This window comes from Phodopus roborovskii, unplaced genomic scaffold (assembly GCF_943737965.1).
Source record: "Phodopus roborovskii unplaced genomic scaffold, PHOROB, whole genome shotgun sequence".
Classification (NCBI taxonomy): Eukaryota; Metazoa; Chordata; class Mammalia; order Rodentia; family Cricetidae; genus Phodopus; species Phodopus roborovskii.
Window position 1 is genome coordinate 44,900,868 of NW_026126511.1, and position 17,683 is coordinate 44,918,550.

At 36.8% G+C, this 17,683-nt stretch overlaps 1 protein-coding gene across 1 annotated transcript in view; it reads left to right on the plus strand.

Annotated features, from left to right (window-relative positions):
• Nucleotides 1-1,604: 1,604 nt before the first annotated feature.
• Adam7 (ADAM metallopeptidase domain 7) overlaps nt 1,605-17,683 on the plus strand; it is a 34,410-nt gene continuing 18,331 nt past the window's right edge. Inside the window, exons 1-9 of the mRNA XM_051195780.1 lie at nt 1,605-1,656; nt 2,621-2,724; nt 7,568-7,644; nt 8,930-9,008; nt 10,303-10,379; nt 11,494-11,683; nt 12,991-13,044; nt 15,233-15,304; nt 16,772-16,941. Of these exons, the coding sequence (XP_051051737.1) occupies nt 1,605-1,656; nt 2,621-2,724; nt 7,568-7,644; nt 8,930-9,008; nt 10,303-10,379; nt 11,494-11,683; nt 12,991-13,044; nt 15,233-15,304; nt 16,772-16,941 (875 nt within the window). The remainder of the gene's footprint in view (nt 1,657-2,620; nt 2,725-7,567; nt 7,645-8,929; nt 9,009-10,302; nt 10,380-11,493; nt 11,684-12,990; nt 13,045-15,232; nt 15,305-16,771; nt 16,942-17,683) is intronic.

Genomic DNA, 17,683 nt, shown 5'->3' on the forward strand with positions numbered 1-17,683 from the left:
AAAACATATCATTTGAAAAGGAAGTTAAATAAAGGCCACAAAGATTAGTTTTGCATAAAACATTTAGAGAATATCTCAGTAATAGGATATTTACATAGATAACTGAAAAGAGAGGGGAAGCAGGTCATGTGACTCTCTTTGAAGAGAACTTTCCAGGCAGAGGAACAACCAGCCAATGTCCTTGATGTACAATGTATGTGGCATGCTCCAGGAACATTCAAGAACACACAAGAACACACGGCAGTTCACTCAAAGAAAATGAATAGTGAAATGCAGAAACAAAAGGGTATCAAGCAGAGATCATGGAAAGCCTGAAGGTTATTACAGACTTGGACTCTGAATTTAAAAGGTGTGGTTAGAAGAGCTATATAATATGATGATGTGTACTGATAAAATAATTCCATATGTGTACGTAAGAGGAAAATAGGAAGATACATTAAGAGGTTATTTCAATAAACAAGGGTAGAGGTAATGATGTCTTGTTAGAACACAGGAGAAGGGCCTGTGAGCAGTTATCAGCTGTCGCTTCAAGACAAACTGGGTTTGCTGATGGGTGAGCTACACACTGTCAGATAAGACTGGAAGATGAGTCCTGGGTGGGTGAAAAGATGAAGCTGTAGTATTCTACGTTAAGAGTCTATGAAGACTCCAACTTGCAAGGGTGAGAGTAGATGTCCAGCTTCATACTAACATTTGAGATATCAGACATTTAAGTAAAGAAAATTCCTCCTAAGGATCTTAAATTCAGATGTCAGTTTGGACAGGTAAATGAGACAGTAGAAAACTACCGCAGGAAGTTGAGGTAGGTCTGGAAGGGAGTTGAACTGGAAAGAGGTTGGCAAAGAAACTGAGAGTGACTAGAATTTTCTGGGAGTATGGTGAGTTTGTTTAAATCAAAGGAAGCTGAATATCATGGGAGATAGTGTGAACTGGAGGAGGAGACAGAATGGATCCCAAATAGAAACAAAGGGGGTGCATTGACATTGTAAGACAATACAAGTGTGTAAAAAGGCCTATCAATGACTCTTTGTACATCTGTCTGTCAGTATTTTCTTTTTTGTGTCAGGAAACTTTGTTATATTATGCAACTTACTTTTCTCTTTCAATGTGTCTTTTGTTTTTAATTAATATATAATTCATAACATGAATATATATATATATATTTTAACATTTCTTGTTTTTTATTGTTGTTGGTGTATTTTGTTTGTTTTTGTCCAGTGTTCTCAAGTGGCTTTTATATGTTGTCCTCTACTTCACCCACTTCAATTCAACTATATATAAGTAGACTTCATGATATATTTTCCTAAAATGTTCTTGACTCTTTTCACCTCAAAAGTTTTGAGACATCTATAATCACATTAGATACAAAGTAGAATCTGTGCCAAGTCCACTTCCACCCCCAGTATCTCAACTGTTGTCTTTAATTAGTACATTATGTCTACCTCTGGATTTTAGCCTCAAGCCCTGCATGAATTGTGTAACTGGGTCTAAGAGTATTTCCTGTGCTGGATCAAAACTGCCTGTCTACCTTCTAGGCTGGGCATCCTTGCAGTGGAAGCAAGAACGAGGACTAGAGAGAAGCTTTTCTCAAATAACCATTCAGAATGTTCCTCATAGGTATATTCTGGATGATTGTACTTATTTCTCTGATTGAAGGTATGTGTTATCCTTTTCTGTAAGGTTTATTTATTATACCTGATCCATTATCTCTTTAGCTACAATATTTAAACTGTAAGTTATAAAAACTCTAACTGTATTTGTGAATTGTCTGAGGATGTCATGTTGGTGTTAGACTGGGTTAGAGCTGATCATGATATTTAATGAATCTGTGAAAACTTCTATCACTCTTAAACACTGACAAACATGAGAGATGGAAAGGAATGGGTATTTACAAAATACCTACAGAAGAATAGACACTGTGCTAGCCCTTAGCTACCTTGTATGTTGGAAGGCTTAAAATCCAATACTATTATCCCTTTTAGTGATAAAGAATATGAAAATACTGTTTGCAGATAGACTAGATAGGATACTAGTGGTCATATCACTCATAAACTGGTGAACCCTTGATTCATATTTGAGTACACTCCAAAAATACATATTATTCTATGTTTATTGCTATACATGGTCCAAACTAGACTCACTGCTGACTGCCAATGTGGTAGGAGATGATAAAAGATAACGGTTAGCACGGGCATGGGGCTACCTAAGATTATCTAAGCCATGAAAGCTTTGAATTTTACCTGTGGGAGTTAAGACTTCAAATGCAAATTTTGCTGAGTAGGAAAAAAACCCAAGAGTTATTTAATGTTGAAATAGGTCATTCCTGTACAGTCTTTGGCAGGAGGTAGCATTTGGAGAGAGATGTGGAGAATAAAATCAGAAAGGTGAAAAGAGCCAAAGGACACTGTGTCTTTGTCCTTCTCCCTCCTCTAGTGTTGCTTATATCTTCCTCATCTGTAAACAGCCACTTCATCTTCCTCCCATCACCAACCTCAAGGATGATTTGAGCTCATGGCTGGTAATTGGAAACACATGAACTAGATGAGCATAAATCCATTTGTCACTCACTGGAAGATGGGTTGAAATAACACATGAGTTTTCCTTTTATGTTTTCTTCTAGAAGAGGTGATTGTTGGAGTAGAGGGTCAAGAACTGGTTCGTCCTAAAAAGCTTCCCCTTATACGGAAGCGGGATCTTGAACACATCCATGACTCTGATATGCCGGTATGCTTTAACTTAGTAAATATGACTTAATGGCTTTCACAGTTGTGCAGTAGAGACTTTTTACCAACCTCTGCAGATCTGTTTTTGAGAACTGGGATTTGAGGATGTCAAAGATTAGGAAAGACTACACTTCTAGTGCTGTAGACAATCTTACTTCAGTTTCATTGTACTTTTATACATGAATGTAGCAAAGAAATTGATGATCCATGGAGGACTGTTTGAGTTCAGAAAAAGATGATCAGAAAAACATGTAAATAAAAGCACATATGAAATATCGACAGAGCAGCCCTTTCCCAGAACTTTCCCAGGACAGACCAGTTTAAACACAATTGCTTGGCATGCACTATAGGTTATATCTGGGAAAGCATGAAAGCGAGGCAAAGGCCATATCCATATTCAGGGTTCACTGACCAGATTGGTTCTATAGTCCATCAAGAATAGCATGAATTATAAATTTAATGTAAATGTCAAACATGGGAGGCAAGAACAACTGGTGAACAAAATGCACCTGAGGTAAAAGGCCCTCTGCCTTTTTCCCTGGAGCCTCTCTCACAGTTCCCCAAGGCATTGTTCACCATGAGTCTTTTACTGACAGTGTGAAAAGCTGCCTCTTCCTCCAAGCAGAAATGAATATGAAGCAAATATGGGTTTCAGTTTTTTCTTTTTTTCTTATTTTTTTCTTATTTTACATACCAATCCCAGTTCCCTCTCTCCCTCCATCCCTCCCTCCTTCCCATGCCTCCTGACCATCCTCCCAACCCACTCACTCCCCCACTCCACTGGGAGGATGAGAGTGATGCCTTCCAGGAGGGATCAACAAAATCTGTCAAGTCATTTGGAGTAAGGACTAGGCCCTCACTAATGCCTCTAGGGTAAGGGAGTATCCCTCCATGGTAAATGTGCCCCCAAAGTCCTTTGGTGCACCAGGAATACATCTTGATTCTACTGCCAGAGGTCCCTTAGACTTCTCAGGCCTTCTAACTGAGACCCATGTTCAGGGGGTTTGAGTCGGTCCAATGTTGTTTTCCTAGCTATCAGTCTGGGGGTCCATTAGCTCCCCCTTGTTCAGGTCAGCTGTCTCTGTGGGTTTCTGTAGTTTGGTCTTGTCCCATTTTCTTATCACTCTTCCCTCTCTGCATCTGGATTCCAGTTCGGCTCAGTGTTTAGCTGTGGGTGTCTACTTCTGTTTCCATCAGCTAGTAGATGAGGGCTCTATGATGGTAGAAAAGTTAGTCATCAATCTTATTATCAGGAAAGGCCATGTAAGGTAGCCTTTCCACTGATCCTCAGATTATTAGGTGGGGTCATCCTTGTAGGTCTCTCTCTGGACATTTCTCTAGAGTAAGTTTTCTCCTCAAACTTATATATTAATGGCTCCTTCTTTTATGGTATCTCTCTCTTTTTTTTTTTTTGGCTCTTGTCTATTCTTCCCCTAACTCAATCTCCCTTGTCCCACATGGTCTCCTCTCCTCCCCTTCTCTTTTTCCTAGCTCCCTCTCCCCTCACTACCCCCCCACTCCCAGTATGCTCAGGAGTTCTTGTTCTTTTCCCCTTCTGTGAGGGACCTTGTATGAATCTCTTAGGTTCCTCCTTATATCCTAGTTCCTCTGGCAGTGTGAATTATAGGCTGGTGATCCTTTGCTCTAGGTCTAAAATCCATATATGGGTGAGTACATACCATGTTCCTCTTTTTGTGACTGGGTTACCTCACTCAGGATGATTTCAGTTTTGTAGAAACCCACCACTTGGTTTACAGCATTGCTTGGGTGTAACTGACCCTCAAAAATTTAGCAAACAAAAGAGAGAAGTGCTCATACTTTAGGAGAGCTGCTTTCTATGTCTCAGTTTCGGGGAGGCAGTCTCCTGAGTCTTTGCAGACTTGTGTGATGCACCCTCATATATTTTTTTTTTTGAGCTGGTGACCTTGAAGTGCAATCCCATGCCTTTCTTTTGCTTTTGCAGATTTTCAGTGGTCAGGCTTACTTGCTTTACAGATTCTGCAGCACAATGAGACAGCTCTCACCGAAACAAAAAGTACCAGCCTTATAAAGGTTTTCATTGGAGTGTTATCATTTAAAAATACCGCAAATATTATTCTAAAAAAATATTTACTATATAAAACAATATACATGAGATGGAGCAAGCATTATAATTTATTCAATATCTAGGATTATGATGATCTTAGATGTATGTCCTTAGAGAGTTGAGATGACTCAACTATTAAAGGCTAGGCTCACAACCAAAAATATAAAAGAGTTATAATTGGATACTTGCATTTTACAACCTAGGTTTCCACTTGGGTTCACAGAAAACACTGACAGGTCTTCTGCCCTGAGAATGACATAGTACAAACTTCTCCTAGTGCCATGATTTTTCTTCCCTTTCCCATGGTGGCAACTAGTTTTTCTTACCCTCACTTATTAGACTTCTCAGTCATTAGAAAGCTATATTTCATCTTTTCATGTGATCTCATAACTTGATGCCATGAAGAAGCAGCTCTCTGCTCACATCCTTCTGTTGTGTTATTTTTCTCTAAGAGGTTCTTCACAAATATTATTTGACCTCAACTCTTTCCTTGTCTTCTCAAACATCTATGTAGTTAAGGGTTGATAACTAGCCAAGAGGGAAACTGCTTCCTACTCTTCACCGTGTGGGAGCTGTTGTCTTATGTGCCATGAGAGTCAAATTTTATATCAGAAGCTCTACTCTGACTGTAAAATTAGCCTGGGCCAGAGTGGAAATACATGGGGTGAGCCTGGAGCTGAAAAGTGTCCCCCTGCAACAAAAGTCCTGCCCTCCAACTCCAAATCTGTATTTGTGGAAATATATCAAAAGAGATCAGGTACCAACCTATAGCACCCCTAAGAGAAAACATGGGACAATACAAGTAATAAAATAAAACATTTTTTCTACAATATCAATAATCCAGTAGGATCCATGAAGTTTTATGGATATTAATTGTTGTTGGATATTTTCCTCTATATTGCCCAGTTCCACTAAACTGTTTTCTCTCCTGCCACCCCCTCTCCTGGATCCTACAGCCACTTATGAAGTAATACTCTGAGACTTACTTTCAAGTACTGTTTGGACAATGGCTGAAACATATTCCTGGCTAGCTTGCTCTTATAAATTAACCCATTTCTATTAACCTATATATTCCTATGAGGCTGTGGCTTACCAGTGATGTTCTGGCATATTACTCCTTTGGTGACTACATGGCGTCTCCCTGACTCTGCCTTCTTTCTCTCTGTAACTCTGTTTGGATTTCCTGCTTAGCTATATTCTGCCTTGCCATTGGTCAAAAACAGTTTTATCCATCAACCAATAAAAGCAACACATTTTGTAGGTCTCCACCCCTTAACCATAGGTTTCACAGTATATTTCATTCCGACGAGTGAAGTATAGGAAAGAAGAAAGAATCACTTCAAAAAAAAAATTGTAAATAAGTAATATGTCTGCCAGGAGACCAAGGTGTGCCCCACCCATAAGAAGGCATGTTGATAGTAAGGACTCTTGAGGTGACATCATGGTACTGTCTTTAGTGATTTTTCATTGGGAAAACCATAAACTGCAGTCTAGCCTTAAGAAGAGCAATCAAAAACCCCAAGAGACATCCTATAAGACATCTGATGGGTACAAGACAAAAATGTCAAAGCCATCAAAAACAGAAAATCCATGAAACTTACAGGTTTGAGAAGAACAAGGGGCTATGGCAAACAACCACAACATGGCATTGGGGTTAGAACTATGCAAAAATAAGAAGATAGCCAGTAAAATTGAGAGCATTAAAATTACATATGGACTTCAATGATAATACAACCTTGGTTCATGAGTTGTAAAAATTATAATCATATAATACGGTAATAATAGAAAGCTTGGATGGGAACTCAGTAGTATCTTCTCAAATAGTTTTAAAATTTACTCTATTGATCTTATTAACTGCTATGCCTGAAGAAGCAATTTTGTCAAACAAATGGAGAATTAACTTAAAGAATGAGCAACACATGTGAACAGCAACAATTACGAACCAGTATTATAATGAATTCTCACAAAGTATAAAAAACAAACAAACATAATGAATCAAAACTCCAGCAAATGCCTAATAACTATACCAGAAGAAAACAGCTCTGCCAATATTCATCAAAGGAGAAAGTTAGAGTTTTGTCATTTATTACTGACAGCATCTACAACTAATAAGCCAACCTGTCAGGACTAGACACTCCTGTTGGCATATCCAGTCACAGCTGCCATGGATTGTGCTGGTGGCATTTCTAAATCTATATCCCCTTTTCTTCAGAGCATCTTACCGGTCATATCAAAAGCCTTACTTATTTTAACCATGTAGTAGAAAATGCAACTCTAGCTGTAATGAACATCCCAAACTAATTTCTGATAACCAATGTAGAGTAAGTGAATTAAGTTCTTTTTATGTTTATGTACAACAACTATAAAACACCTTCTATATAAGACTATTCATAATAGGAAGTGGCAATTATTTATGAAGAAGAGATGAGGAACACGGAGTATATTTACAAAAATGTTTTTAAAACACAAAAGGAAAGGTCTTTTATAAAAAAAACAAGTTAAGTTATATAAGTGAATAATAAGTGATTTATTCATTACTGAATGAGGGGTGAATATACATTATCCATTTTATTTCCTTAGTAGAAATGTCTTTTTAACTAAAATATAATTGGTAAAAATCATCCTTATAATTCTGTCTCTCTTTAAATTCACCTTTGTCAATGTTTCTTTTCCTGAAGTTACTGTGGGGAGCTATAACTCTATCCACCCCCTTACAGTAAATAGATGTGCAAGTCACAGGGGGGATCTTGTCTTCCAGGAAACATATGAAGAAGAAGTGTTATATGAAATAAAATTGGGCAGAAAAACTTTAATACTTCACCTTCTGAAATCAAGGTAAACTGCTTTGTTTTGTTTCAATAGAGTCTCTTATAGCCTAGGCTATCCTTAAATTCACTATGCGGACGAGGATAACCTTGAACTCCTTAGCCTTCTATCTCTGCCTACCTAGTGCTAGGATTACAGCTGTCCACTTACCTTTCCCAGCTTAGATCAAGATAAGTTGTATTGTGGTGGCATATCTTATGTGGTTAGATGCATATAGTATCCCCATTTTTGTATAGACTACCAGTAATGTGAATTCCTCCTCCTCAGATATAAGCCTATCATATCTCAGCAGCAAAAAACACTATAGGTTCTGCTCTCTGGTTACTAATTTGCTCTTCCTGTTTCAATTCCTGGGAACATTTTGAGAGCTATCTTGACCCTTTGAGAAGAATATTAGTACACTGATACAAGCTTGAGTCACTGTTCATTCTTAGTAGGAGGGAAGCTAATGATTACAGAGAAATTTCTATGTGACCTTCTTCAATGCTGTTTTTTATTATTTCCTTCAATATCTATATGTAGTGTGTACATTAAAACAAACAAGCAAAAAGCATGCGGGAGGCTGAGATGCATTTCTTTGAACATTTAAATTTATCTTGTCAATTCAAGACACCATCTGCTGAAACTTTAGTTGGGCTTTTATTAAATCTATAAATCAGTGTGGCTAGATCTGGTTGACACGTCAAAAGGTTTCTTATTATGACTCTGTTTATTTAATACACAGAGATATGTCACTGAGCTCTTTATCAGATTTGGAAAGTACACTGAGAGGTGTTTGGGGATTACTTTGTCTTAGCATAAGTGGATCAGGGTGTGGAAAATCTGAAGACAAATTAAAAATATACATTTATATACAACAGGGCCATATCTGGAGTAGGCATTCTTTGAAATAGCCATAGTGTGATTTACATTTGTTGCTTTTAAATGTTGAGCCATCCTTGCATGACTAAGTTAAAACCCTATTTGCACCTTATACATTATTTTTCAGAAGTTTCAAAATACTGCTTTATTAAAATTGCCCATTTTTTCCCGAAGTTTTTGTAGCATGTATAACCATATGTGATTCAGTTTTGAAAGGTTTCCCATCAGTGTTTTTGATTCTGTAAGTATGTATGCATGTATGTATATGTATATAGAGAGATTATAGATAGATATGTGGTGTGTGTGTGTGTGTGTGTGTGTGTGTGTGTGTGTGTGCAGGAAAGGGCTTCTTGATATTAGAGGGCATCTTTGAGGTTTTTTATATAATATTTTTAGAATGAATAAATCTCATGACTTCTCCTCTCTCTTTCAGGGAATTCCTCACCTCAAATTACAGTGAGACGCACTACAATGTAAAGGGAGAGATGATCACCAGGCAGCCACAGATCTTGGTACCTTGTAAAACCATCCTCTGCCTCCTCTTTGAAACCATTATTTCCTGATAGACTTTTTAAAAACCCAGATTTACAGACTGTTTCAAAGCTTCTCTAATGGAACTAGCCTTGAGTTGACTGCTACTACTAAATGGTGATAGAATGGAAACAGAATTCTGTAAATGGTGGTAAGAATAGAAAACAGGAGCCAATAAGTCCTGGAGAGAGCTGATCAATTCCTAACAAGCAGAGCAAAGATATTATTACATCTTTCTTTGCTAAGGTTTCTCTATATTCACTATGGTGGTAAGTGAAAGAAAGCTGAAGCAGGAGTCAAAATAAGCATAATATATCTTGATGGGGTTGTAATTAAGTAAAAGAGATGAATTCTATCTAAGGACAAGAAACAACTTTCAAGATTTACTATAGCGAACTAGTTCTTATGTGGTCTGTGATAGCTACCCAGCCCTTCTGATACACTAGCATTGGGGTCTCCTCTTCATTCTCTGGAGGAAGCTTTGCATATATCATTACTATTATTCTAGAGGTAGAGAATCTCTCTTTTCCTTCATCACCTTTGCAGAACTTTCTATCGATAGCCCTTAAATGAGAATGATCTCTTCTGCCCAAAATCATCCTTTCAAAACTCTATTTCCTCTGTGTAAATCAACTTTAAACTTCTTTAAGATATGCATCACCATGCAACCTTAAAAATAGAGGACAAAAGGGACACACAGAGGAGCAAGTGCATGGCACTTGGAAGGCCACGGAAAGTGTAATCTGTGGGCTGGTGAGCAGACAGAAGAGACAAGAAGAGTTATTGCCTGATGGAATTACAGTGAGCAATGTACCAAGCAGGAATAATGAAGAAGCCAGCTGGATTGAAGCAGAGAAACAAGAGATAGGGGTATTGAGTTGGGGTGGATGGAGAGCAAGAATTAATTTTAGAAATATCAAAAGCTTGGCTTGATTTAACAGGAATCTGGCGAAATGATGGAATTTTGTCAAGGATTTGAGGGTGGACAAAAGGAACCATATTTATAAGAGAAAGTCACATCTGAAACTGGTCTCATTGCCTAATAGACAAACTTATGAAGAAATAGTTTATATATGGGTTTACACAAAGTAGTGATTCACTCAGGATAAAAGATCCCTAGAGCAGGTTCAAATATATTATTTAAATGAATCTATGAATAAATCAGTGTAAGTGACACTTATGAAATATTCATTTATTCTCAAAGGAAATTAATTAACTATCAATAATTTAGAGGCGCAGCATTTGTATCTGCCTTAATCAACTCTTCTGTTTTAGGATCACTGTTTTTACCAAGGATCTATCATACATGAATTTGATTCTGCTGCTAGTATCAGCACTTGTAATGGTCTGAGGTAAGACAGTGTAGCCTCCTAAAGCATTTCCTGTAGATTTTAATGACAGCCACTTGATTGATTTCTTTTCACCAGTCTGGTAAATAAAAAATTGGGAGGGGGTCAAGGGCATGGGAGGGAGGGAGAAGGAACTGGAATCAATATGTAAAATAAGGGGAATATATATATATATATATATATATATATATATATATATATCATACACACACACACACACACACACACACACACACACATGTTAGCTGGAAGGGGGCACTGTGGTCTCTCCATAGTAAATGTAAACTGTAGCCTGTGGTTTACAGTCAACAATTAGATGCCTAACACACAACCCCCAATAAGGTGCCTCTAGCACAGGATGGAAGGATTCGGATGGTAGATTCCAGGACACCATCTAGCATGTACTCTCAGAGGTCAGGATGCTGGAAGTACACAATTGCTTCAGAACACAGAACTTGCAAGCATTGGACTGATTCCACAGTGCAGGTCCTCTTACTCCAGGGTATGTGGGTTCCTCTGACATTACAATGTTTCAATCAGTTTGCTTTTTAGTATCTAGGGCCCATTCTGGTTTAGAAAATGAAAAGTCAGAAACAAAGCTTGTAATCTTTCTGTAAGTCTTAGACTTAAAGATAAAAATAAAAATAAAAAAGGTGAGGAGAGATGGAAGGCCAAAGGGGGTGGGGGGGTTCTTTTTTCATTTGTCTTGACTTTCCTTGAGTGGTTCTCAGAATTCTCATGAATTCGAACGACCATTATGATAAAACTACCTAACAATTGTACATTTATATAACTACCCTGTAGTTAAGGCATGGTAAATATATCAAATTTATGCAAAAACTTGGAGGCAACCATGGATGAAAACTGCTTTTCATCTCTGCTCTACGCAGAAAGCATGGTGACCAGCTTCTGAGGACAATTGACAGGTTGACTTTTTCTTAGAAATGTTGACTAATTCAGCCAAAGGCCTCATGCTGTGTCACTCCTCTGCTACCCAAGATGCCCAGCTCAGGAGGTTTGGTTCCCAGTCATCTCCCTGACATTAATAAGGCTGATGTTAATAAGATAGAGTGGGAGAGCTAAATATTTGAATAATGTTGTATCCCCACTTCCATAGGGGCTTCTTCAGAGTGAATGAGCAACGGTATCTCATTGAACCAGTAAAATACTCAGATGAAGGAGAACATATGGTGTTCAAATACAATGCTAAGGCACCGTATGCTACCAATTATTCCTGTACGGGGCTCAATTTTACCAAGACGTTTGCTCCGATAGATGCTAAGAATATAAAAGAGCACAAAGTAGAAGTGAGTATTCTAAATCCTCTTTATTTTAAGAGACAAAACAACCCCCCAAACAAAAAATACTCCTGACATCCTTTATGATCTCCCAAGAAAAAAATTATGCTATGAAATGCAGGTCGTCTTATTCTGAATTGGAAATTCATGGTCCAAAGGCTGGACTTAAACTTCTTTATGTATGTGTAGAAAGTATTTATTCTCTTCAGGAAACTCCAGTTTGTTCCATCAAAGGAAAAGCTTTCTACCCTCCATACAGAATGACAGCATTAAGGCTGTAAGCAACTGGAAAAAGATCGTTTGCAGTATCCTATCCTACCACTTTGGGAGGAGTTGTTGATGACAAACAAACCCACCTCTTATGTCAGTGCTATGTCAGTGCTTATATCAATGCTATGATAAAAGGCAACCAAGGATGATAACAGGTTCAGTTTCTGGTGGGATGGTTCCAAGATTCTCAGTGTTTTTAGGCTTCTTCACAATCAGATGTTGTCTTCTTGACTCCCCTAGATGTTAGCTGGCAGGATGCAGGCTTGTTTTATTTCTCATGTTCCTGGTCTAGGCAGTGGGTGTCTAAAATATTATATACCTCACAGGTAGTTCTTAATTAAGTACCTTGATGGGTAAATAATTACATAGTCCAGCAAAGAATGACCTAGTCAGATCTTTGGAGAGTGGCCCTGAGCACTGTTCAGAAAATGCACTTGCTCCTTAGAGCTAAAAACGTAGAAGAATTTCCTGGTATTTGTGTTTCCTATAAATGAAAGACCTATAATTAACTGTGTTTATAAGTATCCCTGAATTTGAGAATAACACACAGGAAAAAAAGGGCAAGAAGCATTGAGGAGAAGTAGGAGAAATATGGGTATTCTTAGCAGTTATTTCATATATATATATATATATATGTATATATATATATATATATATATATACATACATATGGGACTATGTATAGATATAAACACACAAATATATGGGGTAGTAGCACATGAGCTTAGTTACAAGCTGTTTTGTTTATAAATGAAAAAGGAAACCCAAAATATAAAAATATTTAATTCATAATAATTTATAACTCTTATTTTCAGCTGGAAGACTAAACAAAAAGATGAAACAGTCAAATATGGGACATTACTCAAGGATTATTAAAATCTAATATGTAGGTCCAGGTATTTTAATAAGACAAATTCATAGACATATTAGATACACTCATTTGCTTCACCTTCAAATATAATAGAATTATTTCTCAACATGAAAATGTTGTTTTTTTTCCTATTAAATCAGTGATAGGTTTCATTGAGCTCTCTGTCCATTTTCAGGGCTTCCACCAAGAAAAATTCATTGAACTGTTCATTGTTGCTGATGATTATGTGGTGAGTTCTCAGATGGGCATTAGACTCTTTGTTTCCCTGTAAAACTACAGTTGTGGTTCTCATTTAAAGAGGAGGAAATTCCACTAAGCTACATTCTGGATTCACATGTCGGCTTTCAGATCCTCAAAACATATGTATTATAATAAACTCTTGAGTCTCTTCACTATCTTACAGATTAATCTAATGTAGAATCCCCTTGCTACTGTGATTAAAAGAAGTTTTGAACAATTTATAAAAGATTTAAAACAGGTCATCATCTAGACTTGACCTCAACACAAGACACTGAAAACATTTAAATGCTAAAAATTAAGGAGAAAATCTTCATCATCAGAATGGGAAGTCCAGAGGTTGTGTGCCTGAATTTAGGGCATATTGGAAGACAGAATTCAGAGCTTGACCATTCTAATGAAGGAAAGGATAATTTTTCTCAATAGTACATCTAGCCATGAAGTCAACCCTAATATCAAATATCTCCACAAGGACCTAGGAAAATAGGGAGAACTTCCTGCCTATAGCTATGGCAACCACAAAAAGACACATCCCAGGCCTGTGCTATGCACAGATGCTCCACAACAGACATGACAGCACCTAGTATTCAATTGCTGGTGTGCTAAGCAAAATTTTCAACATAAACCAGTTTGGAGAGCTGGTAAACAACTAGAGCATGAGTAGAAATTTCCTAGCAAAGCCATTTCAATACCCCTAGATAAAATGTTCCTCATGAGGCAGCCAACCAATGTAGGAAAAAGTAAGTCAGTTGTTCAAGAACTGTCAATCAGCCAATGATACTTCAATGATTCTATATAATAGAGGTGTAGACAAAGTCATTAAAATATGAAAAGTGAATAGGGCAAAGTGAATATAACAATAAAAGAGAGACTACATAAAGTTATGGAAAAAAATAACTACCTAAGCATCTATAAGGGAAAAAAAGTGTGTATCTTCAAGTGAATTAAAGAGAGATTAAACACACATGAAGAGAGACTATGTGAAGCAAAGAACAAAGTATAGAAATCACATATAGAGTACAGGGAAGTAAAAGGTACAAGCTATATAAGAGGTACTGAACATGAAAACCAGACGAGTAGTGGTAAGTGCATGCCAGCACCCTGATGCCACCAGATGGTCTCTGAGAGGCAATCCTTGAGTTTTCCAGAAAAAAAAAGTTAAATAAGATAGAAATACATGAAAAATTCAGAACAGTGAAGACAAGGAGGGAAATATTTTTCAGATCAGTTGAAGCAAAGAGCTATATTAACTCTGTACAATTTATATTACATGTGCAATTTGCAAAAGGACATTGTGTTCATTTCAAGAATAAAGCATTTAAAACATTAGTGAAAATATTATTATCCTCAAATTTGGCACAAAGTATCTGTCAGTGATGAAGGAATGGGGGAAAGAAAACATACTTAAAATATAATTGGTACCACTGACCTAAGAACTTCAAGGAGAAATAAGAACACACTTGTCTGGATGCCAAATACTCAATAAAGGGTTGGAAGTAAAGGGACAAGGCTCATACCCATCATGCTCCTCTACTCCTTGGGCTGCAAACCTTAACCCTGCTGTCTCTCACACAGCCTCAGATTCTTTATCTACAGTGTATTTTGGGCAATTCCTCCCAAGTGCCTACTAGAAATCATGTTTATCTTGTAGAATTTAAAGATATTGTAGGAGAAAAGGAAACAGTGGTAAACAGTAGTAGAAACCAAGATGTAAAGAAACATTTTGAAAGAAAAACTGGCAAGTAAAATATGTACAAGGTGCCCAGAAAGATGATGAGTAACTGCTCAGTACAGTTAAGAGGAAGGCACTTGTGGGTTACAGAGAAGACTTTCAGAGACTTTCAGCAGGATTCAGGAAAGGCATACTTGGCTCTGATTTAGATGTAATATAATTGGAAAAGGAGATGACCAAATTAAAAGGAGAAGACCTTAAAGTAGGACTAAGCCAAAGCACATCTTCAGGGACTGTTATTTTATTTCAAAAACTATCATATCACGTCTTCATAATTTATTCTGTTTTTAGCTCACTGAAAAGATAATTATTTTCCATTGCTGTATTCTTTCTTTCTTCTTCCTTCCTTCCTTCCTTTCTTCCTTACAATATCTCATAATAAGGGTAGTATTTTCCTCGGCTTTTTGTCAATGTTGATATGTAACAAGTGCTACACTTGTGTTTCCAGTACCACAGGAATAGTAGACCCCAAACCAAGCTAAGGAAAAGAATTTGGGGAATGGTCAATTTTGTCAACATGGTAAGTTTTGCTACAATTTGAATCAATCAGTAAATATAAATGCAATGGATTATTTAGGGAAGGCACATGAAAGGACTGTAGTAATCACCTTGACATTGAGTTACATAAAACCACAGATCCACCAGGCCAACTAGTTTGTAAAACTTGCTTCAAAACAGTCAGCAACAAACCACAGCACTGAAGTTTGGTTTACTAAATAAGTTACACTTAATATCTAAATAAATTCCAAACCTTGCTCACTGATGGGGACTGGTGAGATTCCTCAGTAGATAAAGAGGGGTATTCGATACACACCATGAAGATATAACCTGAGTTTAACCCTGGAATCTTCAGTAATGAAGAAAAAAAGGGTAGATTTCACTAAGTTGTCCTCAGACTTTCATACAAGTACTTGCCATATGCACCTCCTGCCACTACACACACATCCACACACCCACACATGCACACACACACAACACACACACACACACATTCACATGCACACACAAATGCACATAAGTGCACACACACACACAACACATTAACAATAAATAATAAAAATTTTAAAATCTATGATCACACAAAAATTATGAAGCAGTTTATCAGCAGTTTAAGAACCAAGCATGTAAATGTTAGACCATACTACCTTCAACTCAGTGCTCTGTGTCTGTGTATAACAAAAAAAAAGTCATGCTGTGATTTATTGTTTGTGGCTTGTCACTGGAATCAGGACAACTTCACTACAATCTATTATGATCTAAATATTCATTAGTGGGAACCGTTACTAAAACAAATTGCGAGTTGTTCTCATCTTCCTTTGTTGAATCATTCAAACACATCCTAGGTCAATTATTTGGGTAAGGAGATCCTGGAAGGAGTAGCCTATCTAAATTCGTGGTGGTTCATGCAGTAGTTGAAGGACATTTTTCTATTTGCATTTTTGCTAACTAATTTAAACTTAATCTGTGCATTTCTTAGGTGTAAAACTAAATTTGTTTTACATAAATATTAAGAGGTTGGAATGCTAGGTCACACAGAATGTGCCTATTTTAGCTCTTTCCCACAGCATTAGACTTTGATTCATTCTGTCAGTGCTTTGTATTTCAATTTGGATAATTCCTGTTGAGCCAACAGGACTCTTCCCCTTTTTACATGCACAGCCTTGTAATGTGCTCATGAAAGGCTATGATATTTTTCCTATTATTTTCATTCATTCTTACCATTTCTATCTCTATGCTGAAATTAAGTATTTTCAAACATTTTTTTACCATGTTAGTTAATTTATTGAAATTCATGAACATTCATAAAGTATTCTATATAGTACTTTGCATTATAGTTCAGTCTATCAATTTATAAAACAAGAGTTTTACTATTTAAAATGTGCATCACAAGTTAAAATTGTTTTCTTTTAATACAAGGGAGTACAGGTAATAATGAAAGAAACTTCTAACAATTTGATTTTGTGAAAATTCTTTCCCCTTTGAACAGATATATAAAACCTTGAATATTCATGTGGCATTGACTGGCCTTGAAATATGGTCATCTGGAGACAAGGTAGAAATAGCATCAAATCTAGAAACTGCCTTATTACATTTTTCAACTTGGCAAGAAACAGTTCTCAGAAAAAGGAAGGATTTTGATCACGTGATTTTACTGAGGTATGTGGTTATTCTATTTTCCTTCACATATTAGGGTGATAATTCTTATTTAAAAAGAAAATGGGGCTCAGGAGATGGGTGTGTGGGTAAGAATACATGCTATGAAAATATAAGGACCTGAATTTTAACCCAAGCACTTATGTAAAAAGTTAGCTGTGGCTATGCACCTTGTTAGCTCTTGTGACCCCAGTACTGTAAATCAGGTAGAGACAGGAGAATCATGACAGCTTGCTGTCCACCAAGCCTAACTCCAGGCTTAGTGGAAGACCCTGTCTTAAGGGAATAAGGTCATAGCATGATAGAACTGGATACCTGATATCCTCTTCTGGCTCTCATGCCTGCATATAGGCATATATGTGTGTACACATGTGCAAATAAAGTACACACACTCAAAGACACAAAAGAAAATGTCAAGTAGAAAAAATAAACAGCACAGTCACATTTAAAATTATTTATTTGGGGGATTTTATTATTATATAAGAAAAGTTAATTATGAGTACAGAAAAATTCCCAACTAAAATTTTTAATAATTTTTTGGTAACAGTAGTTAAGACTGTAAAGAAAAAAATATATTCTTATGCAGAGTTGAAATTGTGCCAAAGCAAGGTAAAGTTGGGGACCCATGGCTATTACCTATACCAAGCCCAACTTCTCTCTATTATTCAGCTAAAACCTGCCTTTCTGAACAATCCTATCTAACGAGTTTATCCTGCAATAGCTTCAATATTTCTAAATAAAAGTT